Raw genomic sequence first — 17,786 nt, 5'->3', positions numbered from 1 at the left:
ACGACAAGGATTTAAATCCGGTGAGCGGTGGACATGCCTCACTTGCCTTACTACAAGTACCAGAAGGCCCTACGTCTGCGCGAATTAAACTGGTAGTCCGGTCGCTCCATGTTGACTGTACACAAGCACTACAGTATTGGGGTATGCATTTAAAAACAGTGTATGACTTGGTTTGTAGAATACGTTGATTTCATGATTAAAAATCAGGGCCCGAAACATTGTCATTCTGACACTGAGTAATATGGCAACTGTGTGTGTGTGTGGACAGCTCTGTGTGTGTGGCTTTTTTGGTAGGTGGCTCTGTGTGTGGGTAACTGTGTGTAGGTGGCTCTGTGGGTGGCTCTATTTGTGTGTGGGTTGCTCTGTGTGGGTGGCTCTGTGTGTGTGGGTGGCTTTGTGTGTGTGGCTCTGTGTGTGGGTGCAAATGCAAAAGGTCTCGCATTTGAGAGTGATTAAGCTATTGGCATTGTAAATAACAATGCTGTTTCTTTAAATGTTTTAAAAACAAAAACATAAACAAAAATAATGTCATGAGCAATGCCAATAGCTCTAACTTTAACAATGCCGAGACCATTGCATTGTAAATGATCGTTAAATATAGGAAGAATTTCCGCCCCCTTCCAGGACTCGGGGATCCTAGCCCCCTTAGCAATGGCATTTGCAAGCTGAGTAACATAGGGAACCCAAAGGTGGGGGTCAATTTTAAGCAAGTCTGCCGGAATACAATCTATCCCAGGGGCTTTTCCCGCTTGAACCGAACAAAGTGCAATCTTGGAGTCATCATTCGTAAACACCAGGGGATGAGGGGGGGGGGGGGGCGGCAAAGGCGCGCAGATCCCTGGGTCAAAAAGAGGTTTATAATCTGGGTTCCTAAACTGGGTTGAATAAAAGTCCACCCATGCTTCTACTGGTACATGATTTGCAGGGGTTTGGAAGTCGGGGTTCCTGCCCGATTTCACGACTTCCCAAAGCTTAGTCTGGTTAGACGAAAGGCAAGCCTCAAGCAAATTTGTCCAGTGGGGTTCGTCCCACTCCCTCTTCGCCTCCCCCTGGACCTTATTATACCGTTGGCGAGCCATTTTAATATCGGTGTTCACCCTAGACTTGATGGCTTTTATTAGCCCACTATGAGCTTCCCTGCATTTTTTATTATACCATTTCCTACTGGAACTGGGAGTTTTTAATTTCCCTAGCTTAGGTGGTAAGGTAAGGAGGGCCTTGAGTTTAATAAAACACTGCTCGTGCAAATCACTAATCCGGTGGATAACACCCTCGTTCGGAGATAGGTTCGCTATGGCATTCAAGGTAGATGATACTTCCAATGATATGCCGTTAAGCAGGGTGGGGTCCTCCACAACCCTGCTCCATTTAACCCTTCTTCTATCATTGGTTAGGATAGCCTCGGCAGTAATGCACGAGGCTACAGGGGATCTAACAAATCCACCAGGGAGCTTTATACTTAAGGACAAGGGGTTATGATCACTCATGGGATGGTCAATGACAGCCATGTCTTCCAAGAGAGACCAATACTCTATTTTAACCAGAATGTAATCAATTCTACTTTGGCTAACCCCATTGTCAAATGTGGGTTTACCAGCCTTGTCAGATACCGTGCGACAATTAGCCGCTCTCAGACCCCACTCCAAACACAGCCCTGCCCAATGCAGAGCCGCTTCTGTGGCCTTTTTGATATTATTTAATGACAGGGATGGGATAATCCACACAGCGTCCTCCTCAAACCCCAAATCCACATCATCGCTTAACAGGGGTTCGAAAGTACAGTTTAGATCCCCCCCAATAAGTATTAATGTATCCCTCCCAACAAGTTCAAGGTAAGAATCCAGCTCCTCTAAGATGACCGGACATCGCCCTCCGGGATGTCCTCGAGCATATATATTAATAACAATGATTTCCCGATGTTTCTCCTTGATTAACGTAATTCCCAGAAGATCTGGGTTATTAACCAAAATTTCCACTGGTCTATAACTAATGGACTGCTTAACCCAGATTACCAGGCCCCCGGAAGCTCTACCCTTAGTACCCTTGATTGCTGGTTTAAAAAAATTAAGAAAGCCTTCCCGAAATATCGGTTCAGGGGCCCAACTCTCTTGAAATAATAAGATATCATAGTTATCTATGAAATCTGTCCAGTCTTCTGAGCCAATTCGTCCCTTTAGGCCAGCGATGTTCCATGAAGCTATTTTAAGTGAAGAGTCCAGCATGGTTGGAGCAGCTCGATCCGTGTCCCCATGCTCTGTTATTCTCTCCCCACCCTCGGGTGGTGGAAAACCGACCGACGAACTACCCCCTAGCACTCGCTTGGGGACCTTGACCGACTCATGAAGCCCATCTCCCCCACTGGATAGGCATGCAGCCCCAATAGTGGGGATGCTACAACGACTCCCTCTGCCAGGTTCAGGACTAAGTCAATCGATACCCTCCAGACCAGAGAGTGGTTCGAAAAGGTAAATATGGAAACCTAACAACCGGTACACTCCCAACATTTCTTCTGGACATTAGGGGGTTGAAAAAGGGCACTGTGTTTCTTTTGGGATCAAAATAACTGAGGCCTAAAGACTGCACATCGCCCATCCTCCCAAATCTAGCATCCCTACGTATATGGTCTGCCACCCAAGGGTCCCTGAAATTGATCACAATGCAATCCCCCTCTAGGTCCTTCGGACAGTGCCCCACCCAGTGTACTCTCCTCACACTCAATATTTCTGTGCCAGAGGACGGGGGAAGGGGTCTGTATTTATTTAACCAAAAGACCACCTTGTTTTTAAGATCCCCATAGGATTCAGTTATATCTTCCCTTAGGGTTGAGACGCCTGTTAAGACAATCGTATAAGGAGTGGCCTCAGGGGGTAAATCAGTGCAGGGGGGACCCTGTTTGTTAAACTTCTGTGGGGCCACAGGAGGATTAGTTTGATTGTTATAATGACTCCCCTGTACTCTATTGCTTGACTTAGTGTGTGAAATCGACTTGGGACCACCCCTTGAAGAATTTAAAGCAGGGGCAGCAGCAGTGGATTTGGAGGTACTTGGTTTGGGCAATGTGGTAGGTTTGGAGCTAACCTTCGTGGTGGGCAAAACTTGTGCAGCAACACCTGCTTTGCTATTAGATGTTATATTAGTATTTGAGCTCCCTCCCCTAGGGGCCACGCCTGCAAAGTTGGTTAAGACAGTTTGAGTATTAGATTGTTTAGCAGTAGCTGAAAGGGACTGCTTGATAGTACCTACGGCTCCTTGGGGGTTTGGAATATCAGATAAAGTGGAAGATACCTTTTGTGCATTTATTAGCTTGTTTAACATGCCCATATTACCATTAACCAGGTTCTCAAGGGCGTCCAGTTTCGAGTTCATAAGTCTAGTGCGCTCTAATAGGGGAAGCATGAGTGTTTTTAATAATATTTCTATTTTGCTTATAAGGCCATCATCTTTACAATTATTACTAGGACTGATAGCCAAATTCCTAGGTGATTCATAGGGGGAAATAGGAGAATTGCTTATGATCATAGGGGACTGATGACAGTTTCCGGAGCACTAGTGGGCTGGAGTGTACTGTTTACTTTAGGGATTTTTTTAGTCGCCCCCCCCCCCCCCCCCCATCTGGCGGACCTTCCTTCTCTTTCCAGGTATGTTCATCAGTGAGTCCCCGTTAGTAGAGTCCTGTAAAGCTGGGCTTGCTAATAAAACACTATCCCCTCCCCCACTACCAGGCGAGACACTGGTGTGGGAGTTGCTAACTCATGAGTTCAAAGACTCCCCCTCCACCACGGGATGAACATCCACCAGGACGGGAGCTGATAACTGGGTGGCGCTCATAGCGGGTGCTTGGGAGCTTGGCGCTAAGGCAATGCGACCTAGAGATGAGCGTTTCCCAGTAATAAGATCTAGGGAAAGCCGGTTCTCCGCAAAGGCTATCTCCTTTTCCAAAATGCCCGTTGCTTTAATTAGAAAGGCATCTAGAGGGCCAGATACCACCCCTCTAGATGTCTGCAAATTCACAGAACGTTCTTTCCCTGAACGTAAGGGCATGTTTTATAGGGGTACTAAAACACCCAAGGATGGTGAAATGCAAACAAAACCAGCAAAAAAACCACAATACCACCCTATAAACAAAATGAGGCTTATGGTACAGACACAACAAAACAGATCAAGGTGGGTGGCCCAACCCAACCACAACCGACCACGGACGGCCACAGACGGTCCCGCCCTTGTCCCGGGCTTCTCCCGAGACGCTCCCGCGCAGCAGAAGCAGACGCCACTAATATAGGAAGTATGTGACGCGCAGGGGGCGGGGCTAGCCGGGAGAGCGGGCCAGGTGATGCAGATTGGCCAGGCAGGGACTCCTGGGAGATGGAGTCCCTGCGGAGACGCTCGCAGCCCTGCAGCGATGCCCCAAAACTCCCCAGTCGTCACAGCCACTGCTCAAGCACAAGTCCCCCGCCGACTTTCTCTGCGATGCGGGACCCGTGAAGCGGGTCCGGCGAGCAGTGGGGCAGCAAACTAAACAACAGCCCAACACAAAATTCCAAAAGGCAAAGGTCCGTGTAGCAGAAGGTCCAGGCAGCAAAAGGTCCCGCCTTTAGTCAATCCTACGGGGTTAGCAAAGTGTAAAGACTCAAATAGCCCCTCTAGAGGTCCCTCAGCCCCCCCTTTAATCCTGTGTAAGGAGCTATTTCTGTAATTTCTAACTGATGATCTAGGTGCTGCTCCCCAATGTTACTCTGTGCCCTTACAGCTGTCTCTTTTACCCCCTCCACCCTCTCACCCAGGACCCTGCTTACTTTACTCATGTGCTGAATGGGGGGCTCTTCCGTGAGTTTTTTCCAAACAACTTCCTCTGTATGCCGTATGGTTTCAGGGATTGTACTGTGGCTCTCCAAACCTTTCCCATCCCTGCTTGTGTGAGGGCTTGAGCTTGTGCTGGCTCCGTCTTCCCTGCCCCGAAAAAAAAACGTAATCCTTCCCACTGCTTTCCGGCAGTTCCTGTGGGCTGAGGAAGCCGCCTCCCACTAACCAATAGTCGGCTGAAGCCTGGTGCTCCGCGGGCAGATCTCCCTTGCCGTCACTTTTTCCAGTAAGTTATAGTCACTTTTTATGTTTTCCAACATCTTCTGCTGAAAAACGGAGTTTAATTTCTACCAAGGGACCAACTTTCCACTTTTTTGATTTAAAAAAAAAAAAAAAGCCTCGCCTCACCTCGCTAAAACACTGGCCGCCTTCTTGTTTCCCCCGGGAGGGGGAGGGTCCGAGGGTCCAAGCTCGAGAGTCCTTGCAACGCCTTGTAATCCGGGATAACAATAAACGATGTAACCAATTCGTGTCCTTAGGTCCTTGCGGTGAAATTCCTATCTGCGTTCATTGTGAATTTTTCCTCCTGGAATCCACAGCGCGATCTTCCTATTCAGAGTACATCATGCCAGAGCAAAACACGGAGCTCCCGACCGGGCTCACAGTCCGGCCGCCATCTTCCCCCGTGCATTGACCCTCACCAGTGAAGGTCGCGGGACGCAGACCTAGAATGTTAGCATTATTTGCTTGTTTGTGAATATATTTGTTTCAGATTATACAGTTTTCTCTCTGTGCCAGAGACTCGGTCCTCATTAGTTTTTTTTCAAGTTTAAGTGAAAAGGGCTAGGTGACACAATGCTCTTCTAATGCTGCTATGTTTGCTCTGTTTCTGGTGCATGAAGGAAGTGAAAAGTTTCTGGTTGTGTCATACCTGGGAACTAACCTCACTATAAGAGTCAGATGTCTTGAGGGTCTGTGACCAGTTCATAACTCAGGAAATGTCTGCTTTATTGCCAGGTTAAGATCACCTTTGTAGTCCCCAATGGTAGCAGTATCTAGTAGGCACCTTTTGAGACACGGCACTGACCATGCAAAATGTTTGAGTCTTCTCTGCTCTGTAAATTTAAACAGTGGACCTTTCTCAATGCACCTGTCTGAGCCTGAAGGGAGGTCTCCTTACCTTTCAGATCCTGGACTGAAAGTTTCATTACTACAATGGAAGCCAGTTTCTGAACATGTCGGGATGTTTGTGATGGCCCAAGCCAAATGTAAATAATACAACAACAGTGTTCATGGTATGTTTATCAGTCAGGTACAGCAAGCAGTACTCAAGTGGTTGACGTCTGAAAAATGGGATTGACAATACGTGTAAATTAACGCTCTCAGTACCACAAGTCGACACAGCAATCCTGAGAAGTAGTCAGAGCTGCAGCCTTTTAAGTTATCAGAACAGTAGAATAGTTTGATCAGTTCCTAGCAATGTATGCACTGTGCACAGATCTCTAACCGAAAAGTGGGAAAAGGCTGAGTTTTAGAAAACAGTCCGTTAAACACATTCTGCGGGTTGTACAGCAATAAATGCTCACATATTTATGCTGTTCCACCAGTAAAGCAAAACGCTGTTCTTCCCCTTTTCATTGTTCTCTCCCGTTTCATGCTATTTCGAGAATTAAACCATGTACTTCTCTTGCCTTTCTCTTGTCTGTGACGAAATCTGACCTTTTCTCTGCTGCTGTACCAGTTAGTTCAGAAATAAAGGACTACAATTACGGAAATTAAAATTATTATGGATAATTAAAGCTGGCAGGTGGTCTCTTATCATAGTAATATTCCTGCAGCCCTAAGGACCTTTCGAATCCCTGGTTTTCTTTTTTTTCTTCTTTTTTTTATTAAAGAGATTGCTGTTGAAATTTTCACTGCTGATTCGTAGTATGTACCTTCGTGACTTTTTTTATGGCCTATATTCAAATTTAATGCACCCAACAACTGGAGGAGTACACCTCCGGGAATCCTGGACAGATCATGACCTCATTTTGGTACTTTTCATTTACCCGAAAATTCCTGCGGCTTGCGTTCAGTATAAAAATGTCTGTCTCTTACCTGTTGTAAGGTCATTTCCTGTGCCTTCATGGAAGATTAATGTGTTTTTTTTCCTGCTTTTTGATCACCACTTGCCTAGCTTATTGAGTAGGGAATGTGTGGTTGAAATAATTCACAGAGATACTAAAACATCGGTCTATCTGTGGGATTTGTAGAGCACAACTTTAGGGTCCCGGTGCTAGCAGTAAGACTGATCCTAATTGACCTGAGATCAAAACTCAAGTCCAAAGAGCCAAGTTTTAAGAAGGCAATTGAAGACCTGAATATCCACTATGGCCCAGAGTTGCTGCGGTAGGGCGTTCCAGTCCAAAGTGTTGTGTCGTTGCATAGACTCTATGCACAAACCCCTCCATATTACATATTAACGTTTAAAATTGACATATTTTGAACTGTGATCCTTGTAGCACATTTTGCCTGCACATCAGCATACTCGGGAAATAATTGCGTACATGTATTTTCTTCGTAGGCATGCTATTGTCTCTTGGAACACTCTATACGAGGTCTGTGGTACTCTGCACAAATGTATGTATTGTTGTCTGTTAGGCGACCGCCATGGGTGCGGCTGGCCTGGAGCTCAGACACTGAATGCATGGGTTTAGTTTGATATATAAACCGCATGAGCCCTTGGTTAGGCAGAGGAGCATTCCAACAGGATTGCAGTGGTCACTCCGTTCCTGAATTCTAGCCTACCTGGATTCCATTCCTATCCTGAGAAGGACGACAGCCTGCTCTATACCAGACCAGGCTGTCAGATGATACATGCACACAAGTACATAGGGAGTTAGACCACACTGGGGGATCTGGCAGATTAGCACAACTATACTTATTCGGATAGACAAAGCTAGGTTGGAGTACAATTATAAGAATTCATAAAATCGAATGCAGTTATACAGTGGTTGAATCAGTCTTCCTGTTTACCATTTTGTCATGCTGGTGACATGGGTTTTCTTTATCCAATTAATCATTGCAGCACATAGATTTTAAACAAGATTTCAGTTGCCTCAATAAATATTTGAAATGCCATTTGTGTATTTCTTGTGGACCTCTTTGGCCATGCCAGAGTTACAAGCGAAAAGGGTAAGATTTGTTTCCAAGATTTCCTTGGGGGAATTGGGGTTGTCATGTTCTGAGGTTGGAGACACCATCTGGTGCCCTGTCAGTTTGGTGGCCCAGATGGCATGCTTTGAGTTAGCCAGGAATTTGGTCAACATATTCTGATGGTATGTGCGGGCTCAGACCCACATAGTTTTGATGCTTATGTTGCCCAAACACGGTTTTATTGAGAAAGTAGGAATCGAACAACACTAGCAGCAAGGTAGGAATAAGGGCTCCCACCCCATTTTTCACTACTGAATTTGGGAATCACCACTAACAAGGGACTGGAGGAGTGGAGTGATCTGGGCGGATGGTAAGGAGTGATTCTTTTAGATCGATAATGAGGGGCAGATTGATAAAAAAGCTCTTTGTGTCAAGCTTAAACCTTTCAACCTCACCCGTTCCTTAATATCTGCTATTAATGGTCTATGTAAATGAACTGGCTCTGGTGTGACTCGTATACTTTTTTGATGTGCTACTCTTTATTAAAAACCCATTCTGTACTCTACTTCTTTATGTAAAAACAATAATTTCTAACTTTGGACTTTGTCTTTTAAAGATTTGACCATGGCACCCGGAAGGAAGAGGACAACAAATCGGCGAAAAAATCGCACTGTAAAAAATGAAAAGCTGGTATCTTTCCTAAAGGATTTTGACAGTCAAGGTAATAATGATCCCTGTATGCACTTCAAACAAGGAACTATCTAAAGACTAATGTAAGATTAATATATATATATATATATATATTTTTTAAACTGTGCTACTACTGCTCAGATTTTTTGGGGATACTTTTTCTTAATAAATGTATATCATTTCCAATTTAGGTCTTAATGTTGTGCATCCCTGATTTTGAAAACAAATTATTTGAGGGGCTGGTGTCTCATTCTCGTCCAAACAAAAACAAAAAAGGGGAGTAGAGAGGTACCACTCGTCCGAGTGGTGGAGGTGGATACTTCCTCCCGGTCAGATGCTAGTAAACCTAGGGATCCACCCGTGGGTTGAATATGTAAATAGACTCCCAAAGGGGAGTGAGATGTATCCTACAGCCGTGGAGAATACAAATCAGTTGTTTTAAATACCCCTCACACACCAAAAGGGCCCTTGGTGTCATGCTTCATCATGGGGGTCTTCCCGCCCCTCTACGGGACGGGGCGTGCTACGACCTACGTCTATGCGGGAGCACTGTTATCAATGAGATGACTATGTGTGATGCAAGGGTGTGAGAGGAAGGGTCAGGGGTGAAATGGAAAAGTGAATAAAAAAATACCTGGCTCTTTGGTCTAACGAGATTTATTATACCGTTTCGAAACATGTCGGCACCATTAGGAGGCACAGCTCATTGAGGCATACTTCCTCCTCCCCCCCACTATTTTTACTAATACCAGCTCAAACGGTATAATAAATCTCGTTAGACCAAAGAGCCAGGTATTTTTTAATTCACTTTTCCATTTCACCCCTTACCCTTCCTCTCACACCCTTGCATCACACAGTCATCTCATTGATAAAAGTGCTCCCGCGTAGACGTAGGTCGTAGCACGCCCCGTCCCGTAGAGGGGCGGGAAGACCCCCATGATGAAGCATGACACCAAGGGCCCTTTTGGTGTGTGAGGGGTATTTAAACAACTGATTTGTATTCTCCACGGCTGTGGGATACATCTCATTCACCTTTGGGAGTCTATTTACATATTCAACCTACGGGTGGATCCCTGTGTTTAGTAGTCTCATTCTCGTCACCAGACTGAAGCAAAGGTCCGGTTAGGAGAATCAGTACTTTCACAGCTTAATTAGCTTTTTAAAAAACATTTTTGGTTATTTAAAAAAAAAAATCTATTGTTTACCTTTCTTTCTCCGAGTTATTGTGAATTGTTTGAATTACAAACATAAACCATGCTTCTATAATATTAGCGAACTGGTTAATAAAAAGAGAACAACACATTTCTTCGGTTCAGATCCTTAATTTGATAGAAAACCTCTGCATGTAGAAAGAGGTTTATTCTTAAGATTGAGTGAATTACCAGGTACGCAATCAAATATTCTAGGAACACCAAATTTCTTTGTACAGTCTCCCCATTAAAATTTAATTAATTAAGGACCACAGTAATAATTATAGTGAGAAGTGCATTGAGTTACCTTCTTATGCCTCTTACTTCAGAGCATCACCAAAAACTATACACACCATGTAATTCAGTGTATATTTCCACCCATTACGTGAAAAATTGACAAAGTGCTAGTGAGGTTGAGTAACTTCAGAAAGTTACAAGAACTGCAATTTTTACGCTCGACCTTGCTTGCTGGAAGTAGAAGAATGTATACTTTTGGTACAGTTTCTATATATAAAAAAAAAAGATTTGCCACACTTTTTTTTTTTTTTTTTTTTTTTTTGTGAAAACCTTTATTGACAGTTCAATAAGAACAAGTATGGGCCTACAACCCCCCGGGGCCGGCCGCTAAGCAATCAGAGCAATAACGACAAGTATAAACACAGGCAGCACTTCAGGGAGCAAAATCGTACTACTAATACTGTGAACAGCGTAAGTAGGGCACCAGGAGAAAAAGGTTTTCATTTTATGATGAAACAAGGCAGAAGGATCAGGTGACAAGCAATTTTAAAACAACGATCACGGATATGCAGAGTAATGAACGTTAGCGATTTACAGCAATCTATTCGGTCAATGGCGCAAGCACAAGAACATCAGGATGGAGAAAAACATAGTCTACAGCTGCGCCCACAGTCCCCTGCCAGAACTCGCCAAGAACACCCCGGAAGTTGTGAACACATGGAACGGCAACGAGGCATAGCAAAAGGAGGTGTATCACGCTGATCCCAGAAAAAGAAAGACAAAAAGAATCAGAGAAGAAAAAGGAGGCCATGGAAAAAGATGAAGGAATACAGAGTCCCCTCCCCCAACCCCCCACCCTGCACCTCTGCAGATGAGTACGGCCCCCCCCCCAGCAGTGTGCCTGTCGCCCTGGAACCAGACCCGAAATGTAGGAGAATAGGGAAAAAGAAGTAGGAAAGGACCCCCACCAGACGGGGGGGTAGAGAAAGTATTTATAAACTGGAGGAGGGCCTTCATAACAGACCCCCGGCTTCTCCCTCCCGCACGGTAAGGTTCCCCTAAAGTGAACAAGGAACAGCACAAAAACAATCTTCTCAAACCACGATGGGGAGCATTATGCGTCTATTGTGCCAGTAGCTATGTCAGGAGAGCACACCACCCCAAGCCCGCCCGTCCACTAGGCGACCACCCCCGAGGAGCCAGCCTCATCCCTGACCACTCAGTGGAATTCTGCCCATGCCAACCCCTCGACCCAGCACCATACCCAATGTTCCTAGGCAGAGGAATGTCCAACAACGACAGAGAAGCGACGCACACAGGTGGGGTGGAAGTCTCTGAGCATCAACACAGTCCGCCGCGTGAGGAAACAGGCTTCCAAGTGCTGCCCTAGGATCTGCACTGCACGCAAGGTTCAGGAAGGCAGAAGCAGCCAAAAGAGACATTAGTTGCTGGAGTTGTCTCTGGGTCGCAGGAGGGCATGCACGGGATGAGGCCACCACATCCCACTCAGGTCCAACGCCTCCGGGACAGATCAGGCCCTCAGAAGGTCGAACACACTGTAGCATACTGGCCGGGGCGTCCAGTCGTGTACTAACCTCAGGGGGGGCCGCCACAGCGTCCTCCTGCGCGCAGTGTGGGTAGACTCTGTGTTCGTGCGGACAGGCGGGCCGCCACTGCCCCAACTCCGACGCCACACCATCGAGCTTACTCCCCAAGATCACGAAACCATGAACCAAGGAGGAGTGAAGAGTACCAAGAGCCTCGAGGAGGTCGCCGTACCCCAGCTCAGCTCTCTGTGATCTCGCCGCCACACTCCCAAAAATCGTACGCTCACAGGCCCGCTGCGGCCCAGCGGACAGGATGGTAGGCTTCATCGACCCAAGATGGCCGCCAAGTATGCCCGACCCTCACCGGGGCCGGGACCCCAGGGCAAGCGTCGCGATGTCCCCGTCGCGGGTGACCGGGTTCCGGGGGCAGGCAAAAAACTATCCGTGGTCACGGGCAACAGTCGTCCCCACCACGGACCAGCTCCCGTAGAAATCCGGGGGCGGCCCGCAATGATCGGGGCAGGATACGGACGGCGGCCGGGCAGCTCACCAGCAAGGCAGGGGCAGTCACCGGAGGATCTAAGATTTGCACCCCCGGTCATGCACTCGGTCAGCTACACTGGGCAGTAGAAGTGACCACGCCGAAATGTAGGCCGAGTTTGGCACCGCTCCGGTGGGCCGACTCCACCCAGTCACCACCGGCCGCTGTTGTCGCACTGCCACCCGGCCACGGCGTCCACTCGATGTCCCGGCTCCAGGGCCGCACAGGCCGCAAAGTTCAGATGCAGTTTTCTCCGGCGATAGCACGGCTAGAAACCTCGGAGTCACACAGTCGGGAGCCCCTCTCCTTCAGAAACACGACCACGTAGCACAAGTTGAGGATCTCAGGCAGGATATCCGTGCGGGATGCGGAGGCTCACGGAGCCGGGGGTCTACGCTGCCGTCCCGGTCGCCATCTTGGCTCCTCCCTGCCACACTTTTTTAATCAAACAATGCAGTAGGCAGATATTTGTGTGAGATTGGGATTTGACTGCCTTCCTCAATTCTTTCACCCTTTCAGATACGGATTGGCCCTTTCTGAGCTTGCTTTTCAGAGGTGATCATGACCGGCCCCGCACTACTAATTAAAGTTAAAAGTGTTGATTTCAAAGTCTCAATATGTGAAGTGTTGTGGGCTAATAATCCATGACTCACTGTATGTATCGCACCAGACATGGTTTCTCTTGACAGAAATGGGACTGCCTGCGCCACAGCCAGAACAACCTTTAAGAAGGAAATTGAGTAGGGCAGTCATATTTTTAATAAAATACAAATTGGTATTACGACAAGCAGAAGAAGTGCCTAAATAAGACCTGGATTTATTCAAGTTATTCACAAACGGCCACTTGGCCTATTGTATTTCAGTGCCTTGATGAACTGAATCAGTTTCTTATCAGCAGATGTAAAGCAGAAACAGATGACTCTCAAACTACAGACCTCCAGAATTTGAAACGATTATTAGAATCCTATTTTAGATACTTTTACATTCCTCTATTGGATACTGAAGTAGGGTATAAAAGAATTCACATTTTCTTGTTGACATACAATTATATAGAATAAATTCATAGTCTGACAAACTTCTTGGGTTCGGTAATGTATAAATTAGTTATTTTAGAGTTGCATTTTTATTTCTAGATTTTTGTAAAGCACTGTTTACATCTGGCAGGAGCCTCAGAGGGCTATGCATATAGAGTAGTTGGGGGCTACATGGGGATTCGAGCCTGGTAGAAAGGTTCCAGGATATTGTAGTGCCATCTCTTGGTTGAGAACCGGATTGGGTCATTGGAGAACTTATTTTGGGTGGTAAGGCAAGTAGCCTTTTTGCTGTTAGTATTCTTTCTGGCCCTTGTGTGAGGCTTGCTTGATACTAATATGATATTATGTAAAAACAACCTTGATAAAGGCCACTAGCACTTTAATTATCTCTTAGTGCTGCAACTGAAAATAACGAGGAAACCAGTCAGTTATGCTGACTGTTGTGAGAACAACCACTTTTTCAAAGGCTTATTAAAATCCAAGCTGTTGGAGTTCTGTTTTTATATTTATAGGCAGAGTGTTTCAAAGAGTACTGTCCAGCACAGAAATCAATCTTGAAACTTTTCACACTCCGAGGCTCTTAAATAACATAATTGGAGTAGAATAGGGGTCAAAATCTGCTGACTGTAAAGTAGTTTGCCAAAGCGACTGAGGGCCCCATGTCACCACATCTACTGTTTTGTCTATGGTAAGTTTGAGCCAGTGACGAGGAACTCGCTACTGATAAACAGAATTGAAAAGCCTGGTCATCCTTAGAGTGCTTGCTGCATTTAAAATGAAGTTCTGTGTCACCCACATAAGTGTATCGGTTGAGTTCAAAATAACGCAGGAGTGCAGATAGTGTCCTGTTATAGAATTACCAAGGTAGAGGGCAAGAGCTGAGCTTCAAAAAAGTATGATCTATGTAAACTGCGGCAATGGTTTGATAAGCATTTGCTGAAATATCTACTGTCAAGACATCAGCACCACATACAGTTGGAGAGGATAAATAAATCAAGAGCAGGTTTTTAAAAAAATGATTTTTTTAACGATAAATGTCGGTCTCCACCACGGTTTATTCTTTCTGTTCACATCCAAATATAATTGGGAGAAATAACCACCACTAGACTAGAGTCTGTCATTGTTCAGCAACTGGTCCTGGATCCACAGCAGGGGGCGCTTTTCAATTGTGGTGTAGCAGGCATCGTGCTAGGTTCCTGATGTGTTACTGACCAAAGTGCTGCAATTTAAGATAAGAAACTTTATTAGAATCTGCACCTGTCACGTTAAGGTTGGATGAAACTTGCTATGCAACATAAAATCAATGTGGGTGTGCCTTAAACATCCATTGGACGTGGCATCAGAAGAGATAATGTTGCTATAAGTCAGTAAACCAGTAGCATCCCTGGCCTCTGGACTCAATCAGGTGTTGGCAGGTTCAGCTATGAAGTGCCTACTGTGCTGTTGTGTATTCGATGCCCTTGAGTAGCCCACTTGGTCCTTACCTATGTTCAAAAGGTTCAGAGAAACACTAGATAACCGTAAATGAACTTTGAAGTGGCAGCTGCACAAACAAAACGAGAGTGGGGGAGAAAGAGGAATTAACTGATCAACATGGTGAGGGAAACTACCCTTAGTCAATACTTGTATAAAACCACAAAATGGGACCTGAAAACGTAAACAAGTCAACTAGAAAATAAGATATTAAAAATAGCTTAAAATCGCAAAGATAAAAAAGTAAAGTTGCAAAGGCTTACAGGCAGTTGTGGAAATCAATATGTACAGCAGGCCTCCTTTATATTCGGTAAGTGCACCGTGCTGTACCGGATTCTCTTTAGTAGCCACTGGTTCCCTGGATGTGTACGGAATGGCCGCCAAGAATAAAGTCCAAACACGAACCCAAGATGGCCACTGTGCAAGCCAGCAAGAGATGGCAGTGTCTAAGCAATGGGTTGGGTAGAAAGGTACCACTCGATCAACAATGTGAGAGAAACGTACCTTTCGTCAATCTAAATCTCAAAGCAGGACCTGATGGTACATGTGGTAGGCGTTCTACCATGTTTCCATTAGTCTGTGTACATAGATTAGACTTATAAGGTGGCGCAGTATCCAGTTGAGCTATTGTAACCTTTCTATGATTTAATGTAAGAAAAAAGATGTTTACAGTTAATAAAATTATATAATATATATTTTATAATTGATATAATTATATTATACGTATAGATAGTAAATAATGATTTTCAAGACTCTCCCGATCCACAATGGATTGTGTTTGAACACTCCTCACTGAAGGATTTGTCATTTATTGATGTGGTTGACATGTCTTATTGCGCTTTTATTTCTAAAAACCTGATTTTAAAATACTCTCAACATTTGATAAAAATCAAAACCAACTGAAAATATCGTATGTAACAATGTTTAATTTTATTTCAAAGATTGGAAAGAGAAGGATATTATGTTTTTGATCAGCTGGTAACACATAAATCTGTTATACCTTTTCCCCAGCTACAAACACTATGTAATTTACCAGGCTCTTTTTACAGGAATATATACTAATAATGTCTGCTGCCCAATCTTTTTTAATGCCCAATAATTTTCTTCTGAACCTGCACCATTCACAGCCTTGGCAGCATTTAATAATGTTGATCACGATTCTGCTCCCAAAGCTGCTTCTATATACAACATTTTACTATCGCCAACTTCTGTACAATTAAAAAATTATATTGAATTGTTATGGGAAAATTACCTTTCTGTATCTTTTCCTGTCCATCTATTAGATAAAATGTGGCTTAAAGTCTTAAACACTTCCAAGGCTGCATGTATTGGCACAATCTTTGTGTTTTGTTTGTAATAGAGCTATTATTACCCATGAATGTATCTCTACTTCTCCATTATGTTGGTCATGTTTCCCCTTCAATGGTATTTGAACTCATTTACTATACTATTGGTCTTGTGTTTAATTTCTGGAACATTATTTGGTCCAAATGCTTAAAGATCTTCCAATATAATATTCCATTGTCAATCCAGAATGTTTTCTTTGGATCTTTGTCATCAGATTTTGCCCAAACTTATGGTGTTTAATCTTTTCATTACACTTTCTCTTAAGGTTATACTTTCTTGTTGGAAAGATACCTCTAAACTATCTTTGTCAACATAGTGAAATCTTATTTTTGATGGACATAGAATACCTAATGTTTCTTCAATATCCTTAATTCAGAAGATTAAATTGGATTTATATTGGTTACCTTTTACTACATTTGTCTAAACACTCACCAATATGCTAGCTTTCATATTTCTATTTCTCCCTTTCTTTCTATTCTTTTCCCTCTTCTTTCTTTCTACTGTCCTCCCTCATTTCCACTCTCCTCCTACATTCCTTCTTCTGTCTATATATATATATATAGTTATGGATCCATTATATTTAAAAACGTCTTTTTTCCGTTCTAACTTAACTAGCAATTATATTGTGCAATATATCATTGTTACATTGTTCTTGCTGCGTATATTGTTACTGCTTTTTGTATCCGCAATAAAAAATATCTCACAAAAAAAAGTAAGAAAATAGTTTCCTGGAATGTAAATGATAATTTGTCATCAATAAGCCCTCTGCTTGTATGAAGTGTTTTTTCAGGCCAATACATATATGTTTTTTAATAGGAAACTAAACTTTTTCTACTAGTAAGAACAATAATTGAGCAGCTGAAGGCAGATCAGATGAAAATGCATAAAGAAATGGATGGTCTCTACAACATCGAGGTCCTCAAATGGCCGGTGAAAATGAGGGAAGTGAACTGGCTGGAATGCTTTGGTAATTTTTTTGATATGCTCCAATTATTTTTTGTTGATGCAAGTTTGTCCATATGGTGTGATCTTGGTAAAAGTCAGAGATTTAACTTCTTCAAATCTGCACAGAAAATAAATGCTTAAAAAACTGGACACAGACTTGAATAAAGAATTTTAGCAATTGCTCCACTGGAGAGAACTATCTGAGCCCTTTACATTTAATAATGTTTTAATTTAACCAGAAGAGAGCGCAATACTGTATTCTTATGTGGTTGTGCTGGTTTGATGTTCAATGAATGAGCAGCACATATTTGTAGTAATGACAGTATGCTTAATAAATTGCAGGCAGCACGTTTAGTAAGATAACCTTGAAAGGTTTATGAGTGCCTGTACTAAGATTTATGCACCTTCATGCCTGGTTGTTGTTTGGTGGAGGTCTGAGATTACTTCTCTGTGGGGGATTAACCTACCAAATGAAAGTACTAAATTACGATGGAAACAAGAAATATTAGCAGAATCCATAAGATGACATTACATGTTTCTGGTCATTTGGTCCATTTTGCTTGGTCACTACATTGTCGATGCTGAGAGCAGTTTTTTACAGCATGATTTTTTTTTTTTCAAAATGAAGACTGCGCTTCCTTTCATCTTTTTCTGTAGTTGCTGAGGGAATGTTTGCAATCTAAAATGCACCACCATGTTGCTCAAAACAAATCAGGGTGTCGTGTTCAGCAAGGGAGTTGGGAGTGCGGGGGTCATTACTGCAACAAATTGGTCAAGATAGGTCCCCACTTCTCTCCTTGTTGATTGCATATTGTCTACCTATATGTGAAGTAGTAATCATCTT

The 17,786-nt window shown here is 43.9% G+C and overlaps 1 protein-coding gene across 4 annotated transcripts in view; it reads left to right on the top strand.

The window, feature by feature from the left end:
• Nucleotides 1-17,786, top strand: part of CDCA8 (cell division cycle associated 8) — a 184,904-nt gene that overhangs the window by 58,047 nt on the left and 109,071 nt on the right. The window contains exons 2-3 of one of the 4 annotated variants that reach the window (XM_085647896.1): nucleotides 8,555-8,659; nucleotides 16,836-16,964. In XM_085647896.1, coding sequence (XP_085504022.1) covers nucleotides 8,563-8,659; nucleotides 16,836-16,964 — 226 coding nt within the window. In that variant the 5' untranslated portion in view covers nucleotides 8,555-8,562. Of the gene's footprint in view, nucleotides 1-8,554; nucleotides 8,712-16,813; nucleotides 16,965-17,786 lie in introns of all 4 variants that reach the window. The other 3 variants (XM_085647898.1, XM_085647899.1, XM_085647897.1) reach the window with 3 other exon arrangements.

Source organism: Triturus cristatus, chromosome 3_2 (assembly GCF_964204655.1).
Source record: "Triturus cristatus chromosome 3_2, aTriCri1.1, whole genome shotgun sequence".
NCBI lineage: Eukaryota > Metazoa > Chordata > Amphibia > Caudata > Salamandridae > Triturus > Triturus cristatus.
This window is presented reverse-complemented; position numbering and strand designations above follow the sequence as displayed.